Source organism: Ctenopharyngodon idella, chromosome 2 (genome assembly GCF_019924925.1).
Source record: "Ctenopharyngodon idella isolate HZGC_01 chromosome 2, HZGC01, whole genome shotgun sequence".
Lineage (NCBI taxonomy): Eukaryota > Metazoa > Chordata > Actinopteri > Cypriniformes > Xenocyprididae > Ctenopharyngodon > Ctenopharyngodon idella.
In genome coordinates this window covers 25448364-25464478 of record NC_067221.1, presented here as the reverse complement: position 1 = coordinate 25464478, position 16115 = coordinate 25448364, and the positions used below count along the sequence as shown (strand labels likewise).

Genomic DNA, 16115 nt, shown 5'->3' with positions numbered 1-16115 from the left:
GATGCCAAAAGAGCAACAAAAAAAATTGCCATTGCCATTTATTTCAGTCTTGTAAAACTTCATTTTACAGAAAAGACAGACAATGAAATGAATTCTTGTTACACACATCTTCACCTATTTACTAAAAAAGAAACTTGTAGTGATAAAAGTAAAAAAGTAGATAAAAGTAGAAATATAAAATGTGAAATTAAAAATATACACATTTTCTAAGATTAAAAGAGACTAAAATAAAAGAATCATGTTTTTGTTAAATCAAGTTTTAGCTAATGTGTTCATTTAAGCAATAACTAATAAATGACAAATTACTTTTTTAGTTTAATTTCACAGCGTATCTGCAAATGCAAAATAAAGCTAAGGCATCCAATTAGAAAAGGAAAACAAAACAACATACATAGCTACTAAATATCTATTTAGAGTCTTACATCACAATATTCTATATATTGTTATTTTTTCCCCAAATAAAAACTGATAACCTGAAGATATTTCCATCAAAATACCAGAACTCTCCCTCTTTGCAATGTATGATTTGCAGGAATTAAGACCACATTAAAAATGGTGACAGTACAATTATCATAATTCTTGTAATATTTTGTTTCCAAATGTAATAAAAAAAGGAATTATAGTAAAAGTCAGCTGTATTCATTTGCATCTACAAAATAAGTCATATTGTTTATTTGAAAGGTTCTAGATTGCCTGTTAAGGCAGAGTCCATGAGGTCATCATCCTCTGTATGCATATACACAGGACTTGGACGTGAGGACCGCTCAGAGCTAAGCAACAGCATTGAAGTTTCTGAAGATATAGGGGATCTGGACCAGCCATCTGTCTTTGCTGTGTGAGAGGAGGGCCCACAAGACATTGTTGACTTCTTCTTTTCTTTATCTCGATCTCTGTCCCTATCCCGCTCTTTCTGCTTCTTCTTCTCTTTTTTATGTTTCTTGTGTTTTTCACTCTGGTTAATGGATATGGAACTCATGTAGTCTTGCATGGGTTGGTGTGGTCTCATAGTTTGGTCATCATCAGAGTTAGGACTGTTCTGATGAGACTTTTCAGCAATTGAACTGCTACCAGACTCGCTCTCACTGTCTGGATTTACAGGCGTGTAGCCAGGAGAACGGCTGTGGCTTGGGGAGCTGCGGTCATGTTTTGGTGTAGAGCCACTAAAAAGGGGTGATGCTTTGTGGCCTGAGTGCTGGGAACGCATGGCACCATCTCCAGAAATTTCTCCAGGTTTCTGAAGGGTTACTTTAGATTTAATACTTGGAGAACCCCCTTCTGGCTTGCTAATAATAATCTTTGCTACACCGGTGCCAGTCACTGCACTACTTTTAGAATCAATCATCTTCTTGTCACCAGAATTGCTCCCTGATCCAGACACCTTGGATTTGCCATCTTTGTCTGTCTTGTCTCGCTTGTTCAGAAAATCACCTCCCTGGGAGGACATACCATGCTTGGAGGATGTAGGACCAGTATTTTGTGGCATTACCCCACCTGCAGTGCCACCACAGCCTTCACCTTCCTCCCCACCAATGCCCCCACTACCCACACTCTTCAGTTTGTCAATGACTGCAGTAAGAGATGGCTTTTTGTTTCGGCTTGGGGACTTTCCCTTTGCATTAGGGTTGCTTCCACTGCCACCACCCCCTCCACCACTGCAACTCCCACCACTGTTCCCATATTGTGAATGACCACTTGAAGAAAAGGGCATGGAGCCAGATGATGAGGAGGAGCTTGCAGAGGAAGTAGAAGATGTAGAAGTGCTTGTGGATGAGCTACTGCCTAACTGTTTTTGAGTACCCATTCCACCACCTGAAGAGGACTTGGACCCTCCTGATCCTCCACTACCTGAGCCAATAGGGGATTTAGCCTTAGATGAGGGTGGGGTTCCAGGCACCTGGCCTTGTTGAAGTTTCATTGGAGAGGACAGCTTGTCTGAACTTCCAGAACGAGAGTGTGAGGGTGATATGTTGGGCTTGATGTTGGGATTCATGAGTGAGCCAGGAGGCTTACCACCTTGGGGCTTATTTTTGTTTCCACTTCCTGTTCCACTGCTGCTACCACTGACTGAGCCTGACAAACCATGCTTTGTTATGGGAGAGGAGGATTGCTTGCCTGTGCCCATTCCCATGGAAGATCCTTTGGATTGAGAAGGCATACCACTTCCAATACCTGCAATGCTTGATGGTTTTGGAATATTGCCTTGCCCAACAGAGCCTTCAAGTTTACTACTTTTTATCTTCCCTGAAGAAGAGGAAGAGTGGGAATGGTGACTTTTGCTATTGCTTGTGCCACTTGTACTACCAGTGCTTCCACTTGTTGAGCTACTTGATGTGTAGCCTCCATGAGATGATGTTTTTCCTCCAGTTAAAGTCCTGGGTATCTGTATAGTGATTTTTGGGATTGGTGGAGTAGCACCTCCTGGTGGGGTCTGAGACCTGCCTGAGCTCCCAGGGGACTTAGATCCACCCGCATTTACTAATCCTCCGGAAGTGGCACTCCCAGAAGGAGGAGTGTAAGGTCGGCCCCCTGAGCTGTGTGAAGGTGACTTGCCATCTGGATCCAGCTTTTTGCGTTTTGATGTTTTGTCTTTTGATTTGCCCTCACTTGAAGGAGTGCGACTGCGTTTTACCTGCTTCATTTCAGAAGAGCATACACTCCCCATTCCTATTCCAGAATTTCCTCCTCCATGATCTTCCTTTGCCCTCATCTGCTGCTGTTTAACCTTTGTATCACCACTTTTAAAATCATTACCAGCTACCACAATGCCCATCATGAGTGGACTTTGGCCCCCACCAGTATGAGAAGGGTGTGAGTCTGTCATATCTGATGCTGGACCCAGTATTGGCTTTCCTCCAGCACCATTTCCAACAAAAATACCCATTTCAAAAGGGTCTTTCAATGAAGCCTCTGGAGTATTTTGGCCGTGTGAGGCAGGATTCTGAGGTGTGCCTGTAGGTGTATTCTGCTGACTTCCTCCACTAAAACTTTTAACCAGTTCAAGATCTGGGTCAGGGCTGGGGGAGCTGTCTTCAAAATAGGTCTGTGAAAAGCTTCCCTGTCCAGATAAAAGCTCTGGGTTGAAGTCTGTGTCTGGGAAGAAATTAGTTGAGGAAGAATCACTATTGGGTGTTGCTGCAGTAGCAGCTTCTGCAATCAAGTCTGCTGCATCAGTAAAGGGATTTTCATTGCTATTTGCATTAAACAGGTCTGCCTCAAACACTGTGCTACCTTGGCCTGAACTGGAAGAATCCCGGAGTGGAGTTCCCATGGAACCTCCTTCTTCACCAGCCATGAGGTGTTGGCCATGACTGCTATTGCTTCCTTTGTTGGCCTGATCAGGAATATCAGAAAGAATATCATTGATATCAGGCCCAATACTGTCAGAGCTGGAGAGGCGGACCATACAGGGTATGGATCCTTGTGGCTGAGACTGGACTTGTGTCTGTGGTTGGACATGACAGTGTGGGTGGTATGGTATTCCAGGACCTGAAGGAGGTGTCCCACACTGACTTGGAGCTGGAGTGATACTATGAGGAGTGTCAAGTCCATCACCTGGAAGACTAACATCAAAAATGGGGTTCTGAGAGGCATCAACATCCATAGAGAAAAGCTCTCGGTGGAAATCGTCTTCAGAGTGGTGTGTGTGATGATGCTGTTGGGTCATGCCTCCCACTTGCTGCTGCAATTGTTGCTTCATGCTCATTCCGCCACCTGCTCCCATTACTCCTTTATCAGAGCCTCTTGGACGCTTTTTCTTGCCCTTGGCACCAGGGCAAGACTGCCCTTGGCTATCTGTCCGTGGTGACCCAGATGAGTTCTGTCTTTCTAGAGGGCTACTGCTGTACAATGCAGCAAAATCTTGTGAGGGATTATCCTTCAGTAGGTTCATCAGCATAGGGTGGTTTTTGGTGTTGCTTGCCGGTGAGGTGGTTGTTGGTGGGGTCTGGTGGGGCTGAGATGGCTGGGGAGTAGGACTGGACCCAACACTGCCTGTTATCTGCAGAAGACTGGTTAGGATTGGATTTTGAGTGACTTTGTTAAAGTCATCTGAACTGTGGCTCTGAGATTGTTGATGTTGTTGTTGCATTGCTTGTTGCTGGCCTCCAACCTGTCCCATGGTGTCCATACATGAGCCTCCCTGACCAGTACGACCCATGTTGAAAAGTGAGGTGATTGGGCCTTGGAAAGAACCGCTTCCCCCTACACCCACAACATTGTTGCTTCCTGCAGTGTTGGTCCCACTACTTAAACCAGGAAGACCCATTGGGTTGCTCCCATCTGGCCCTGTACCCATTCCCATGTAACCTGGGCTGCCAGTTGGGGGCAAGTTCTTCTTCACCATAATTTCCACAGTTTCAGCAATAAGGGACAATGCTGGAGTGTCTGCCTGAATGGTCTCTGCCTTGCGTCGGATGGCGCGCATAGTCACAGGAATGGACATGCATCTAGGGAGGGAAAAATAGATGCAACACATAAGTTTTTATGACTCATTATCATAAAAGACACATTATTATTAATACCACAACTTTCACTACTTTCCAGTAAGTAGTCATTGAGTATATACTTTGTCCAAAGCAACTTACAGTTCACTATTAATGGAGGAGTTTATGACAACTCGTGTATCACACCTTTTGTGATGCAAGCCTACAACCTCTGAGTTACCAAACACTCTTAAAATATTTTCCACCATAAAGGCCATATTAATTCTCTAGATAGAGAAGTAGGGCTTTTCAGTAAGAACTTCAGTATGGTCCCAAGGCTATAAATAAATGAAAGAGGTACTGATGCTTTACAATACATATATCACTTATGCCAAATAACACATAGAAGATGCAGCAAAACAATGCTAATATATGGTAAACTTTACTGAAAACACATCCTTCAAAAATATTGGAACCCTTGGTAAATTTGAACAAAACAGAATGTAAAAATTAGCCTTTTCTGTTTCTCCTCTTAGTCTTAATTCAAAATATTCACACAAATCTAACCTTTATTATATGAAGAAAAACAATGTGTGAAAATTACTGACACGTTACACATTGCAATAAGTAAAAATCTAGAAAAAAGTACACTCCCATTCATATGGCATATTTTTAAGTTCACCTTACTGCTTACAAGTGGTAGACCATAACCTTCTGTTTCACTGGCCTCTAGATATGAGGTGACACACAGGCCAAATTCCTATAGTCATCCATTACTATGAGAAAGACCCGAGAGACAGAATCAACGCATTTTTTTTGCAAGTTTTTGCGCTGCACAAATCAGGAAATGGCTATAAGAAAATAGTTTTGGAGATTGAAATGCTCATTAATATTATCTGGGCAATAATGAAGAACTTTAAATGAAGTGAATATGAGCATGGTTTGACAAACAATCTGTAAGGATCATAGTTGGAGAATTGCAGATGTTAGTTGGGTCTTAGAGTCAGAAAAGAACCAACTTAAAAGAATCATTTGTTTATGAATCAGACTATACTGGTCTGTTTGGGTACTTATGCATTTGTATTGAAAATTGTAGATACTTTTTATCGGTTTTAACATAAACCGATAAAAAAATTAGCAGATACCAACTCAGTTCATGTAAGTTGTGAATTTATTTTTTGTTTTGAAAATGAAAAATAGAATACACTCTTTGATTATTTGAAAAGAAATAGCCATTTTTAAATCTGTTTTCTTGTGTTTATTTATTTTGTTTATAAATTAAAAATGCACATGGATATAAAATGAGTTAGAACTTGAATATTTGATTCACATGTACAGGTGGAAATGCGTTTGGTCAACCTGTGATGCATTTCTCTTCTGTTTCAGTCACATACATCAGAATAAGAGTTCAACACAAAACGGCTTGTGTTGGAAATGCAGAGTATGCCAGTCATACAGACCCACCAGGATGCTAGGGGCCTCCAAAAATCACCACTTTGGAATTCTTTTTTTAAATGATTTAAATTTTTAAATCTTATATAAATAAGCACATTTTAAATTTTAATAGAGTAGTAAAATAAAATTAAAATGCAAATTAAAGAAAGTGACTTCTCTCCTGTCACTTCAAAAACAAGTGTGTATGACATTAACGACGTGAAAAAGAACATGAACAGGAAAGATGAACTTGTCAGGTGCCCAAAAAATGTAAAAAAAAAAAAAAAAAAAAAAAAAAAAAAAATGGATGAAGAGATGAAAAGGATAAAAATTGTAAAGGATGAACAGTTCCCTTAGAAACTGGGTCATTTAAAATCAGAATAAACACAATATTGGTTGTGATGATTTCAGTGACAGACATAAAAATAAGTGATACTAATAATGGTGATGTCTTCAGTGAGGATGCTACTGTTCTTTTTTTCTTTTACCCTCCCGGCCATATAAAGAATGAGCTCTAATTAGTGTATATAACATTCGTCTAAAGCGATGCTATTCTGTTTGAGTGTTTAGAAACTTGTTACAGTGTTAAGCCACTTGGATATGTTTGATATTTCCTTATTTTACTGCATCTGTAGTGTTCTAGGTTTTCCTAAAAAATAGGAAGGAAAATTGTTCATTATCAAAATTTTGTTAGGCGGTAGTGTTTACTCTCAAATAAAAAAGACGATGTTGTGTGTGACTCTTGTATGCTATTTGCATTTACACAATATCAAGCAACCTTCACATCATAATACCAATCGATTTCATTTCATAAATAGAATTTTTTTCTTACACACAAAAAAAATATTTATAGTGCTAATGCCTAATGTGTAAGGTTAGTCTAGCTGAAATATGGAGAAATTTCCTTTTTAAATCATTCTCACTCCCAAGTTGTATGATACTGCTCCTTTTCCAATTGCTCTATGCAGCATTGTATAGACACCATAAGCATAGACACCTTTAGTGTGTCCACACTTGTTTATATCTAAAGAGAGATGTATTGTATTTTGATTACACATGTAATATTATGCATAGGAGATATTATATTTTGCATATTTGTATTTTTATAAAAAAAATTGAACACCTAATCCTAAACCTAACTACTTCTCAAGAATGCAAAACCAAACTAAATTATTAAATTAAATAAAAATTAAACTTTTATTATCTAAAAATCTGCGCTGCTCAAGTGCTCCAAGGCACGCAAGCATGGTTAGAGAGTCTGGTATCCATCTGGCAAATCTCCGCTCCTTCCCCAACAAAACGGACGAACTCCACTCTCAAACAAATAACGACTTTTCAAACTCTGCTTCTCTGTTTCACGGAAACCTGGCTGAAGGCTTCCAACTGTTCAGAGTGGATCATGATGCACAATCAGCAGGAAACTCGCGTGGCGGTGGAACGTATTTTTACATAAAAGAAAGGTGGTGTACAGATGTAAAAGCATTAAAAAAAAAAAAAATTCTGTCCCAATCCAGAAGTGCTATTTATTAACTGTAAACCTTTGTACTTGCCACAGGAGTTTTCCTCATTCATTCTTGTAATGGTTACTTTCCTCTGCAAGCATGTGTGAGTGCCATGCTGCAACAGGTGGCTGATCAGATCAGATCAGATCAGAGACACAGAGCTACAACACCTGGACTCTCTTATGAACTGCAAAAATTCAGACAACACTACAATCCTCACCAGATACAATATTTTAGACCACTGCTACACCACAATAAGGGATGCATATCGCTCCATCCATAGAGCAGCTTTAGGACTGATCATGGTCTGGTTTATCTTCTCCTGATCTACATGTAAAAACTTAAATCTGCCAAGCCTGTGGTAAGGACTGTAAAGAGACAGACAAACGAAGAAGAGCTGGAACTACAAGCCTGCTTTGAATGCTTTAATTTCACAATATAGATAATCGTGTATGTGGAAGATGCGGGACTATTAGCATCAAAGATGTTAATAATGTATGATCACGCATTGGTTCATAATTCAGAATGAATAATAAAAAAAAAAAACAGTTATTATTACAGTGAAAATTTAAGGGAAGTTTTATTATTAATTTTTACATGGTGTTGGGTTTTCCCTATGAAACAAACTTGCTGTTTTTCACAAAATGCAGTACGATCACTGGCAGCCGTGTTAAAAAAAAATATAGGTATTGATCAGGATTTGAACACAGCCCCCTTGCAATATAATAAACGAAAAATACACCACTAGACCATAATGGGCCCTATCATACACTTGGCGCAATGCAGCGCCAGGCGCGACGCGAGTGTTTTTTGCTAGTTTCAGCCAGACCCAGTTATCATTTTCACGTCCTGCGCCATGTTATTTAATTAGCAAATGCATTTGAGCCCATTTGTGCACCCATGGGCATGTTGCTCTGAAATGAGGTGTGTTCAGGCGCGTTACTATTTTGAGGCATCTGAAATAGACTGCGCCATTGACCAACTGAAACCTGGTCTAAAGTCAATGGTGCAATATTTGTTTTGTTATTTAAAGAGCGCATTAGTAATATGCACCTATATGCGGGTGGACAACGCATGTACACTCTGCTTATTACACACACAGGGACACGCAGCAGCACACAAACATGCCAAAAAATAAAAGGATTAAAATGCAAAAGATTATTGTGTGCATAAAGATAAAAATGCTTTGGTGGAATCCGGCTTTTCCCGTAGATGGTCTGCTCACGTGCTTTAACCTCGCGAACGAGCAGATCCGTTTCCTCACTAGATAAGCGTTCAGTTTTTCCGCTTGTAAATTTCATAACTGTGAGCACAACTGGCTTTTAAAGGGAATGGAAGATGAGACTCTGATTGGTTTATTGCACATTACACAACACACCCATTACTCGTTAAGAGAATAGGGACAACCCTTTTAGACCATGTGCCAGGCGCGCCGACCATTTTTCCCGTCCTTAAACTAGCAAAAGTGGATTCGGACACACCCTAAGTGCACCTGCACTGTGCACTTTAGACCATGTGCTTAGATCGTTAAAATAGGGCCCCATATCTCACAAATCAGTACCAGAATGGGCATGTCAAAAAAAAAAAAAAAAAAATAGGTGCAAGACACTGATTATTTTTATAATAGTGAAGTGAGACTCACAAGTGCACAGACACGCTGGTATGGAAAAGGAAACTTGGGCATTCCGCGGTTAATTCATAGTCGAGCAGTAGAGAGTTGGGCAACGATAACAATCACACGGGTTCAAATCCCAAACAAAGACAGGCTATGCCTACTTTGTGGATTAATGCAAAGATTTGTGTATATCCTGCAGTTTTAAAACACATTGATTTATTTACACCATATTTTTTGCTTACATTTATATAGAATAACCTTGCATGTCCATTTTACACTAAACAGAAATAACTCTTTGCAGAAATGGTGCGTCACACAACTTTTCCTAGCACAACTTTTCCTAGCACTTTAAAGCTTTAAATATTACCCAATTTGAATGTTATTTTTAATGTGATGACCAAAACATTATTTGTTCATCCTTCATAGGTTGTCCCCATTTATAAAACTAAATGTTTCACAATGCAGGAAAGCAAACACTTACTTAAAAATAAAAAAGACAAATTACCACTGTAGTAGATGGCTGGAGAGAAGCACTTATTGGCTTATTAGTCATATCCACTCCCAAATACATATTTTTAATATTTATTAATTTATATTTAGACATTATGAATGATAATAAAAGTTAATTTTTATCTGCATCTCAACTCAAGCTCAGTGGTTTACTGTCAGTCCCCATAACGTTGCCAAATCAGAGCTCTTTTATTTGCAATCAGTCTCATTTTTATTTTAAGGTGAACTCAAGGTATTCAATTCCATTTAAAGAACAAACGCTAAATCATTTTTTACAGTTGGTTTTTACAATAGGTTGTTTGCAATCACGTGGTTCTGGTGACGCACAAAATTCTGGTGGAGGGCAAGCAGTGAAAATTAGAATGGAAGAGATGGAGAAAAGTCTGTACTGTGCTGGTTTAGAAAGGTATAAACAGAAAATCACAAAGTATGTTGGACGCGATCCTTATGTTATGAAGAGGAGCGACTTTTCTACTGAATTAAAAGACTTTCCCGCCATCAAGGCGGTAGATATAGAGAATGTGAAGCTGCTGTCATGAGTTAGTCTGGTTTGTTTATATCGCGATGCCTTTCTGCTTGTGATGTTAAGGACAGTATTTTGATTTTCTGTTGTGATTGTGAAAAATGTCGCCATTGAATGTCATTAATGCTAAATCGAGAATTGCAACAGGAACTCACATCATCGTTCAGGGAAAAACTGGACGGTGTAATACAATTTTTGCCTTTTCTACGTGTAAAAACACACTAAGGGAAGCAGGTTGAGAAGGTGACGGGAAGACGACGTACAGCAAACGTAATAATGTCACTGATTAAACCCACTGCCTATCACTTAATAAAATAATCACATAGCTGAGTGTTTTTGAAAGTTTTGTATTTTGTTTTGGTGTAATAATTAACATTGCATTTGCGAGTATGACTCACTCGGCTTGTGAATGAGTATAACTTGCACGCAGCCACTTCAAAACTGTTCACAAACTTCTATGGGTTTGATTTTGGTTGTTATTTGTTGAAATAAATACAAAAAATACAGCGTGTCGGTGTCTGTCCGCTGAATGTGATCCTCCGATTCTCCTCCGTGGTCAGCAGGGAAAGTGAATATTTACAAAGAAAACATTAAAACTACAGTTACATTTACACCCTTCCAACAAAGAAATAGATCGACTTCTGTCATTTTGTTAAACAATTTTATTTATTTGGACATTTTTCTACCATATGATGGCTGAGGAAGCAGCGCGTGCCCAGCGAGTGACACTTTTCACGGTAACCAGATCAAATTGTAAATGGAATTCTACAAAACTTAAGTGAAAACAACAAATTATCATGCAATGGGATAAAATAGCTTCTCTAACCTGCAAACGAAAGCATGAAGATCGGTTTGATCGATTTGAACAACCATAAACGACGCAAAACTTACGAATTTTGAGTTTTTGATAGGATTCCTATATAGAAAAATCACTCCCTGCCCTCCAGCCGCATTTCACGCTGCAGCAATGACGTCATGTGTAAACAACCTATTGGTGTGGATGACACGCTGCAGCATACAGGACGTGTTGCACCGGTCTCGTATCTCTCATGGAGGAGCTCCGGAAGCATAAAAGGAGGAGCAACGACAGTGAAGGACGAGAGAAGTCCAGGCCTGGTCCCCTCTCGTCCTTCACTGTCGTCGCTCCTCCTTCTGGGACGACAGCCATACAGACCAATTTGATGCAGTGTGCGGCATATGGTCTGAGCACTGACAGGCTGACCCCCCACCCCTTCAACCTCTGCAGCAATGCTGGCAGCACTCATACGTCTATTTCCCAAACACAACCTCTGGATATGACACTGAGCACGTGCACTCAACGACTTTGGTCGACCATGGTGAGGCCTGTCCTGGAACCTGTCCTGTTAAACCGCTGTATGGTCTTGGCTACCGTGCTGCAGCTCAGTTTCAGGGTCTTGGCAATCTTCTTATAGCCTACGCCATCTTTATGTAGAGCAACAATTCTTTTTTTCAGATCCTCAGAGTTATTTGCCATGAGGTGCCATGATGAACTTCCAGTGACCAGTATGAGAGAGTGAGAGCGATAACACCAAATTTAACACACCGGCTCCCAATTCACACCTGAGACCTTGTAACACTAACGAGTCACATGACACAGGGGAGAGAAAATGGCTAATTGGGCCCAATTTGGACATTTTCACTTAGGGGTGTACTCACTTTTGTGGCCAGCGGTTTAGACATTAATGGCTGTGTGTTGAGTTATTTTGAGGGGACAGCAAATTTACACTGTTATACAAGCTGTACACTCACTACTTTACACTGTAGCAAAGAGTAATTTCTTCAGCGTTGTCACATGAAAAGATATAATAAAATATTTACAAAAATGTGAGGGGTGTACTCACTTCTGTGAGATACTGTATACTTTTAAGGTGGAAGGGGACAGCCAGCCCTCCAACCTCTCCTGCAGGAAGACTTTGCACAACGTCTGTGCAATCAGGCTCACTGGGGGAAATGCATACTTGTGAAGTATTGAGGAAGGGGCCAGCATCCAGCTATGTGCTAGTGTGTCCAGGCAGAGTGGGACCTCGGTCAGGGAATACCACAGCAGGCAATGGGAGGATTCCAGGGAACCAAACAGGTCTACCCTGCACTTCACTGAATCGACTTCAAATCAGTCTCAGAGTCTCCACTCCCCCGAAGTATAACTCATCGCAAGAGAGGGTCTACTGCACGATTGATTTTGACTGGGATGTGAGTGGCCCACAGCGGCTGACTCCAGAGAAGCAGATGGCGGGTGAATTGTGACATCCTTTGTGAGTGTAACCCACCTTGGCAATTTATATAAGCTACTGCCACTGCGTTGTCCATCCGGATCAACAGTCAAAACCTCCACAGGGCTAGCAATATCGCTGGCAACTTCAGGCAGTTGAATCTACCAGAGCAGTGTAACCACCGCCAAGGACACCATCTGCCCCAAGAGCCTCTAAAAGTGTTTCAGTGGAGCTGCTGTTTTTCCCTTGAACGTCTTAATGGAGTTCAGCATTGACTGAGTGCATTCATTCGTGAGACGTGCTGTCATAGTGACTGAGATTAACTCCATCCCAAGAAAAGAGATGCCCTGGACTGGGGAGAGCTTGCTCTTTTCCCAGTTGACCTGAAGCCCCAAACAGCTGAGGTGTCTGAGCACCAGGTCCCTGTGCACACAACAAATCTCGAGAGTGATCTAGGATCATCTAGTCATTGAGATAGTTGAGAATGCGAATGCACACTTCCCTTAACAGGGCAAGGGCAGCCTCAGCAACTTTCGTGAAGCAGCAAGGTGACAGGGACAGCCTGAAAAGGAGGACCTTGTACTGGTATGCCTGACTCAAGAGCCTCTAAAGTCCTCTAAGACTTTGAAGTGGTACTAAACTGCAGTGATGTTAAACAAAATAAAAAAATAGAGATAATAATGCTAAACAAATGATAAAACTCGGGTTGTTAAATATTAGATCCCTTTCTTCAAAATCACTTATTGTTAATGATATTATCAAAGATAATAATCTAGATTACTGTAATGCTCTACTGGGTGGTTGTTCTGCTCGCCTGATAAATAAACTACAGCTTGTACAAAATGCAGCAGCTAGAGTTCTTACTAGAACCAGGAAGTATGACCATATTAGCCCAGTTCTGTCAACACTGCATTGGCTTCCTGTTAAACATCGTATAGATTTTAAAATCTTGCTAATTACTTACAAAGCACTAAATGGTTTAGCTCCCCAGTACCTGAGTGAGCTCCTAATTCATTATAGTCCTTCACGTCTATTGCGATCTCAGAATTCAGGCCAGCTGGTAATACCTAGAATATCAAAATCAACTGCAGGTGGTAGATCCTTCTCCTATTTGGCACCTAAACTCTGGAACAATCTTCCTAGCATTGTTCGGGAAGCAGACACACTCTGTCAGTTTAAATCTAGACTAAAAACGCATCTCTTTAACCTGGCATACACATAACACATTACCAATTTATATTTTCAAATCCGTTAAAGGATTATTAGGCTGCATAAATTAGGTCAGCCGGAACCGGGAACACTTCCTATAACACCTGATGTACTCGTTACATCAGAAGAAGAATGGCATCTACGCTAATATTAGTCTTTCTGTTTATCCCGAGGTTCACCGTAGTCAACCGGATCCGGGCCGTATCCAGGTGAGACCAAGGACCTGCACCTTGACACGACCACAACGCAGCCCTGACGTATCAGCAGAGATTGAGTCAACTAGATCATCCACTGTGAGGGCCTCATCGACACGACAGCCACGACACAGTTCCTCAACAACCGTCCATACCGGCGTGATCCTCAATACGATCCTCAATTGGATGGAACTGAAATAAATACTTTTAATGTTGCGATCCTATTGGACTTATGATAGCAACCTGAATTGTAACAAAGCACTGTTGGCCAGAGGAGAACTGGCACCCCGACTAAGCCTGGTTTCTCCCAAGGTTTTTTTCTCCATTTTAACACCAATTTGCCACTTGTCTGCCACCTAATGTCACCTGATGGAGTTTGGGTTCCTTGCCGCTGTCGCCTCTGGCTTGCTTAGTTGGGGACACTTGACTTGACATTTGATATTCAACAGTGTTTTGATCTGCCTGCATTGACACTATTCTTTAAGAGCTGCTGTGCAGCCTAACAATGTACCAGTTATCAATGTAAAGCTGCTTTGACACAATCTACATTGTAAAAAGCGCTATATAAATAAAGGTGACTTGACTCTCAAACTCTCGAAAGCAAAAAGAAGAAACGGTCGGTGTTGAGACATAGAACTATGCATCCTTCAGGTCTATCACTGCTAACCAATCCTGTTGGTGAATGCATATCATTAACATCTTGAACGGGAGCTTGTCCAGGGCCTGATTAAAAAGTTGCAGGTCTAAGATTGGTCGCAAACCCACCGCCTTTCTTTGGTATGAAGTAGTAAGTGCTTGAGGAATAGGCTCTACTGCATCCTTTGCCAGTAGGACTGCAATTTCCGCATTCAGCATTTGCCGCATTGCCTGCCACTGAGGTAATGAGAACGTTGCTGAACCTGGGCGGGTGCCTGGTGAACAAAATTGTATAGCCAAGTATGACTGTCCAGATGAGCCAGCACGATGGGTTAGGAAGAGCTAACCAGGCCTCTAAACTTCGCACGAGTGGCACTAGAGAAACAATCGTTTTTGATGTACCGGCGGTGGGCCGGCAAAGCGGAACGTTGGCTGGCATGTCGGGAAGCCACGCATCCTGATCCTGTGGCTCTGAGTGTATAGAATCAGTTACCTTGCTCCTTAAAGGGTCATGAAACCCCAAAACACATTTTTTGAGATGAGCAGATATGTACAGGCTGCATATCAATGAAAACACTAAAAGCACTCATAAATTTTATCATTAAGTAGAAATTGGTTATTTTTGCGTTTTTCCGAGCAATTTCGTTCTTCCGGGTTGAAAAGCAAAGACGAAGCAACATCACGGAATGTGAGGTAGAAGCATGCTTTCGTAGTGTGTGATCCTAATCATCTAGTCATCTGTATTTGCACATTGATGTTATATTTAATGATGTCATGCCATATTGCAGTTTAGTAATTATTTCTTTATTGCAATTTTATTTAGAACCACACTCCTAAGTTTGACTACATCCTGTATTACTCAGCCTCTTTTACTTGCCTTATATTGGAACTCATAAATGCAAGACCTGTTCAGCTTGAGACAAGCGCTATATAAATTAAACATTATTATTATTATTATTTTTATAAATGCATACCTTGCTTGTATTGCTATTTCTATTGCTACTAGGGATGGGCATTTTTGGCAATTTTTCATTTAGATCATCGATAGGTTTCAAAAACAAGTAATCAAGTACTCGAGGGGCGGGGCATGGCCGTCATGGAGATAATGAAAATATCTGAAGACTGTTATGAAAATGAATGTTAAAAATAAAAATATGACTTGAAAACCTGACATGAAAACATGAACACGTGATTAGAACAGTATGAGTATTATGAATAGCTGCCTGAGGTGAAGAGTGACTTTATGCTAATAAACTGAAGCCCGTTCTATGACACATCCTATGATACTAATCAGATAATTTAGATACATAACATAGATGTAACATTACAACTTGTATCTGTACAAAAGGATGCAAATGCCAGTGAACTTTAAGTTACGCGCTATAGCGAGATTGAGAGAGTGAGAGAGAAAGAGAGAGAGGGGGAAAGTGAGAGAGCTTCTGCCGTGATGCGCTTTCATGACAGCGCACTGAAACACGGACAAGGACGGTTTTTCTTATAGATTTCTATAAAGTTCTCATTATAATGCTATGTCTATTACTTATCAAGATAAATAGAATAAACTCAAAAATATATATATTCATAACATTTCAAGCTCTACTTAACATTTTCTAGTGTATGCAACACAAAAATGTAAATTAAAAGGTGAACATAAGTGTATTCGTAAAGTAAATGAAAAAACGTAAGTAACATCAACTAGCATTAAAACTTGGTTAAAATTAAGTAAACCTAACATAGCATTTTACGTATTTGTGAGCTGCGTGATATGCAAATATTCTATCCAGCCAATGAGCGAGCTGGAGCCATTTTGAAGCGTGATGTGGTGAAGACAGCGAGTACT

General features: G+C 40.5%; 2 protein-coding genes across 13 annotated transcripts in view; one reads left to right on the top strand and one right to left on the bottom strand.

Annotated features, from left to right (window-relative positions):
- med1 (mediator complex subunit 1) overlaps nt 1-16115 on the bottom strand; it is a 633161-nt gene that overhangs the window by 492366 nt on the left and 124680 nt on the right. For 4 of the 9 annotated variants that reach the window (XM_051877055.1, XM_051877048.1, XM_051877063.1 and 1 more), the window contains one exon: nt 24-4445. The exons of the other annotated variants lie outside the window; for them this stretch is intronic. In XM_051877055.1, coding sequence (XP_051733015.1) covers nt 671-4445 — 3775 coding nt within the window. In that variant the 3' untranslated portion in view covers nt 24-670. Of the gene's footprint in view, nt 1-23; nt 4446-16115 lie in introns of those variants that run through there. 9 annotated transcript variants of the gene reach the window in all.
- The window catches only part of si:ch211-196c10.15 (uncharacterized), a 370952-nt gene that overhangs the window by 340348 nt on the left and 14489 nt on the right, over nt 1-16115 (top strand). The window lies entirely within an intron of this gene.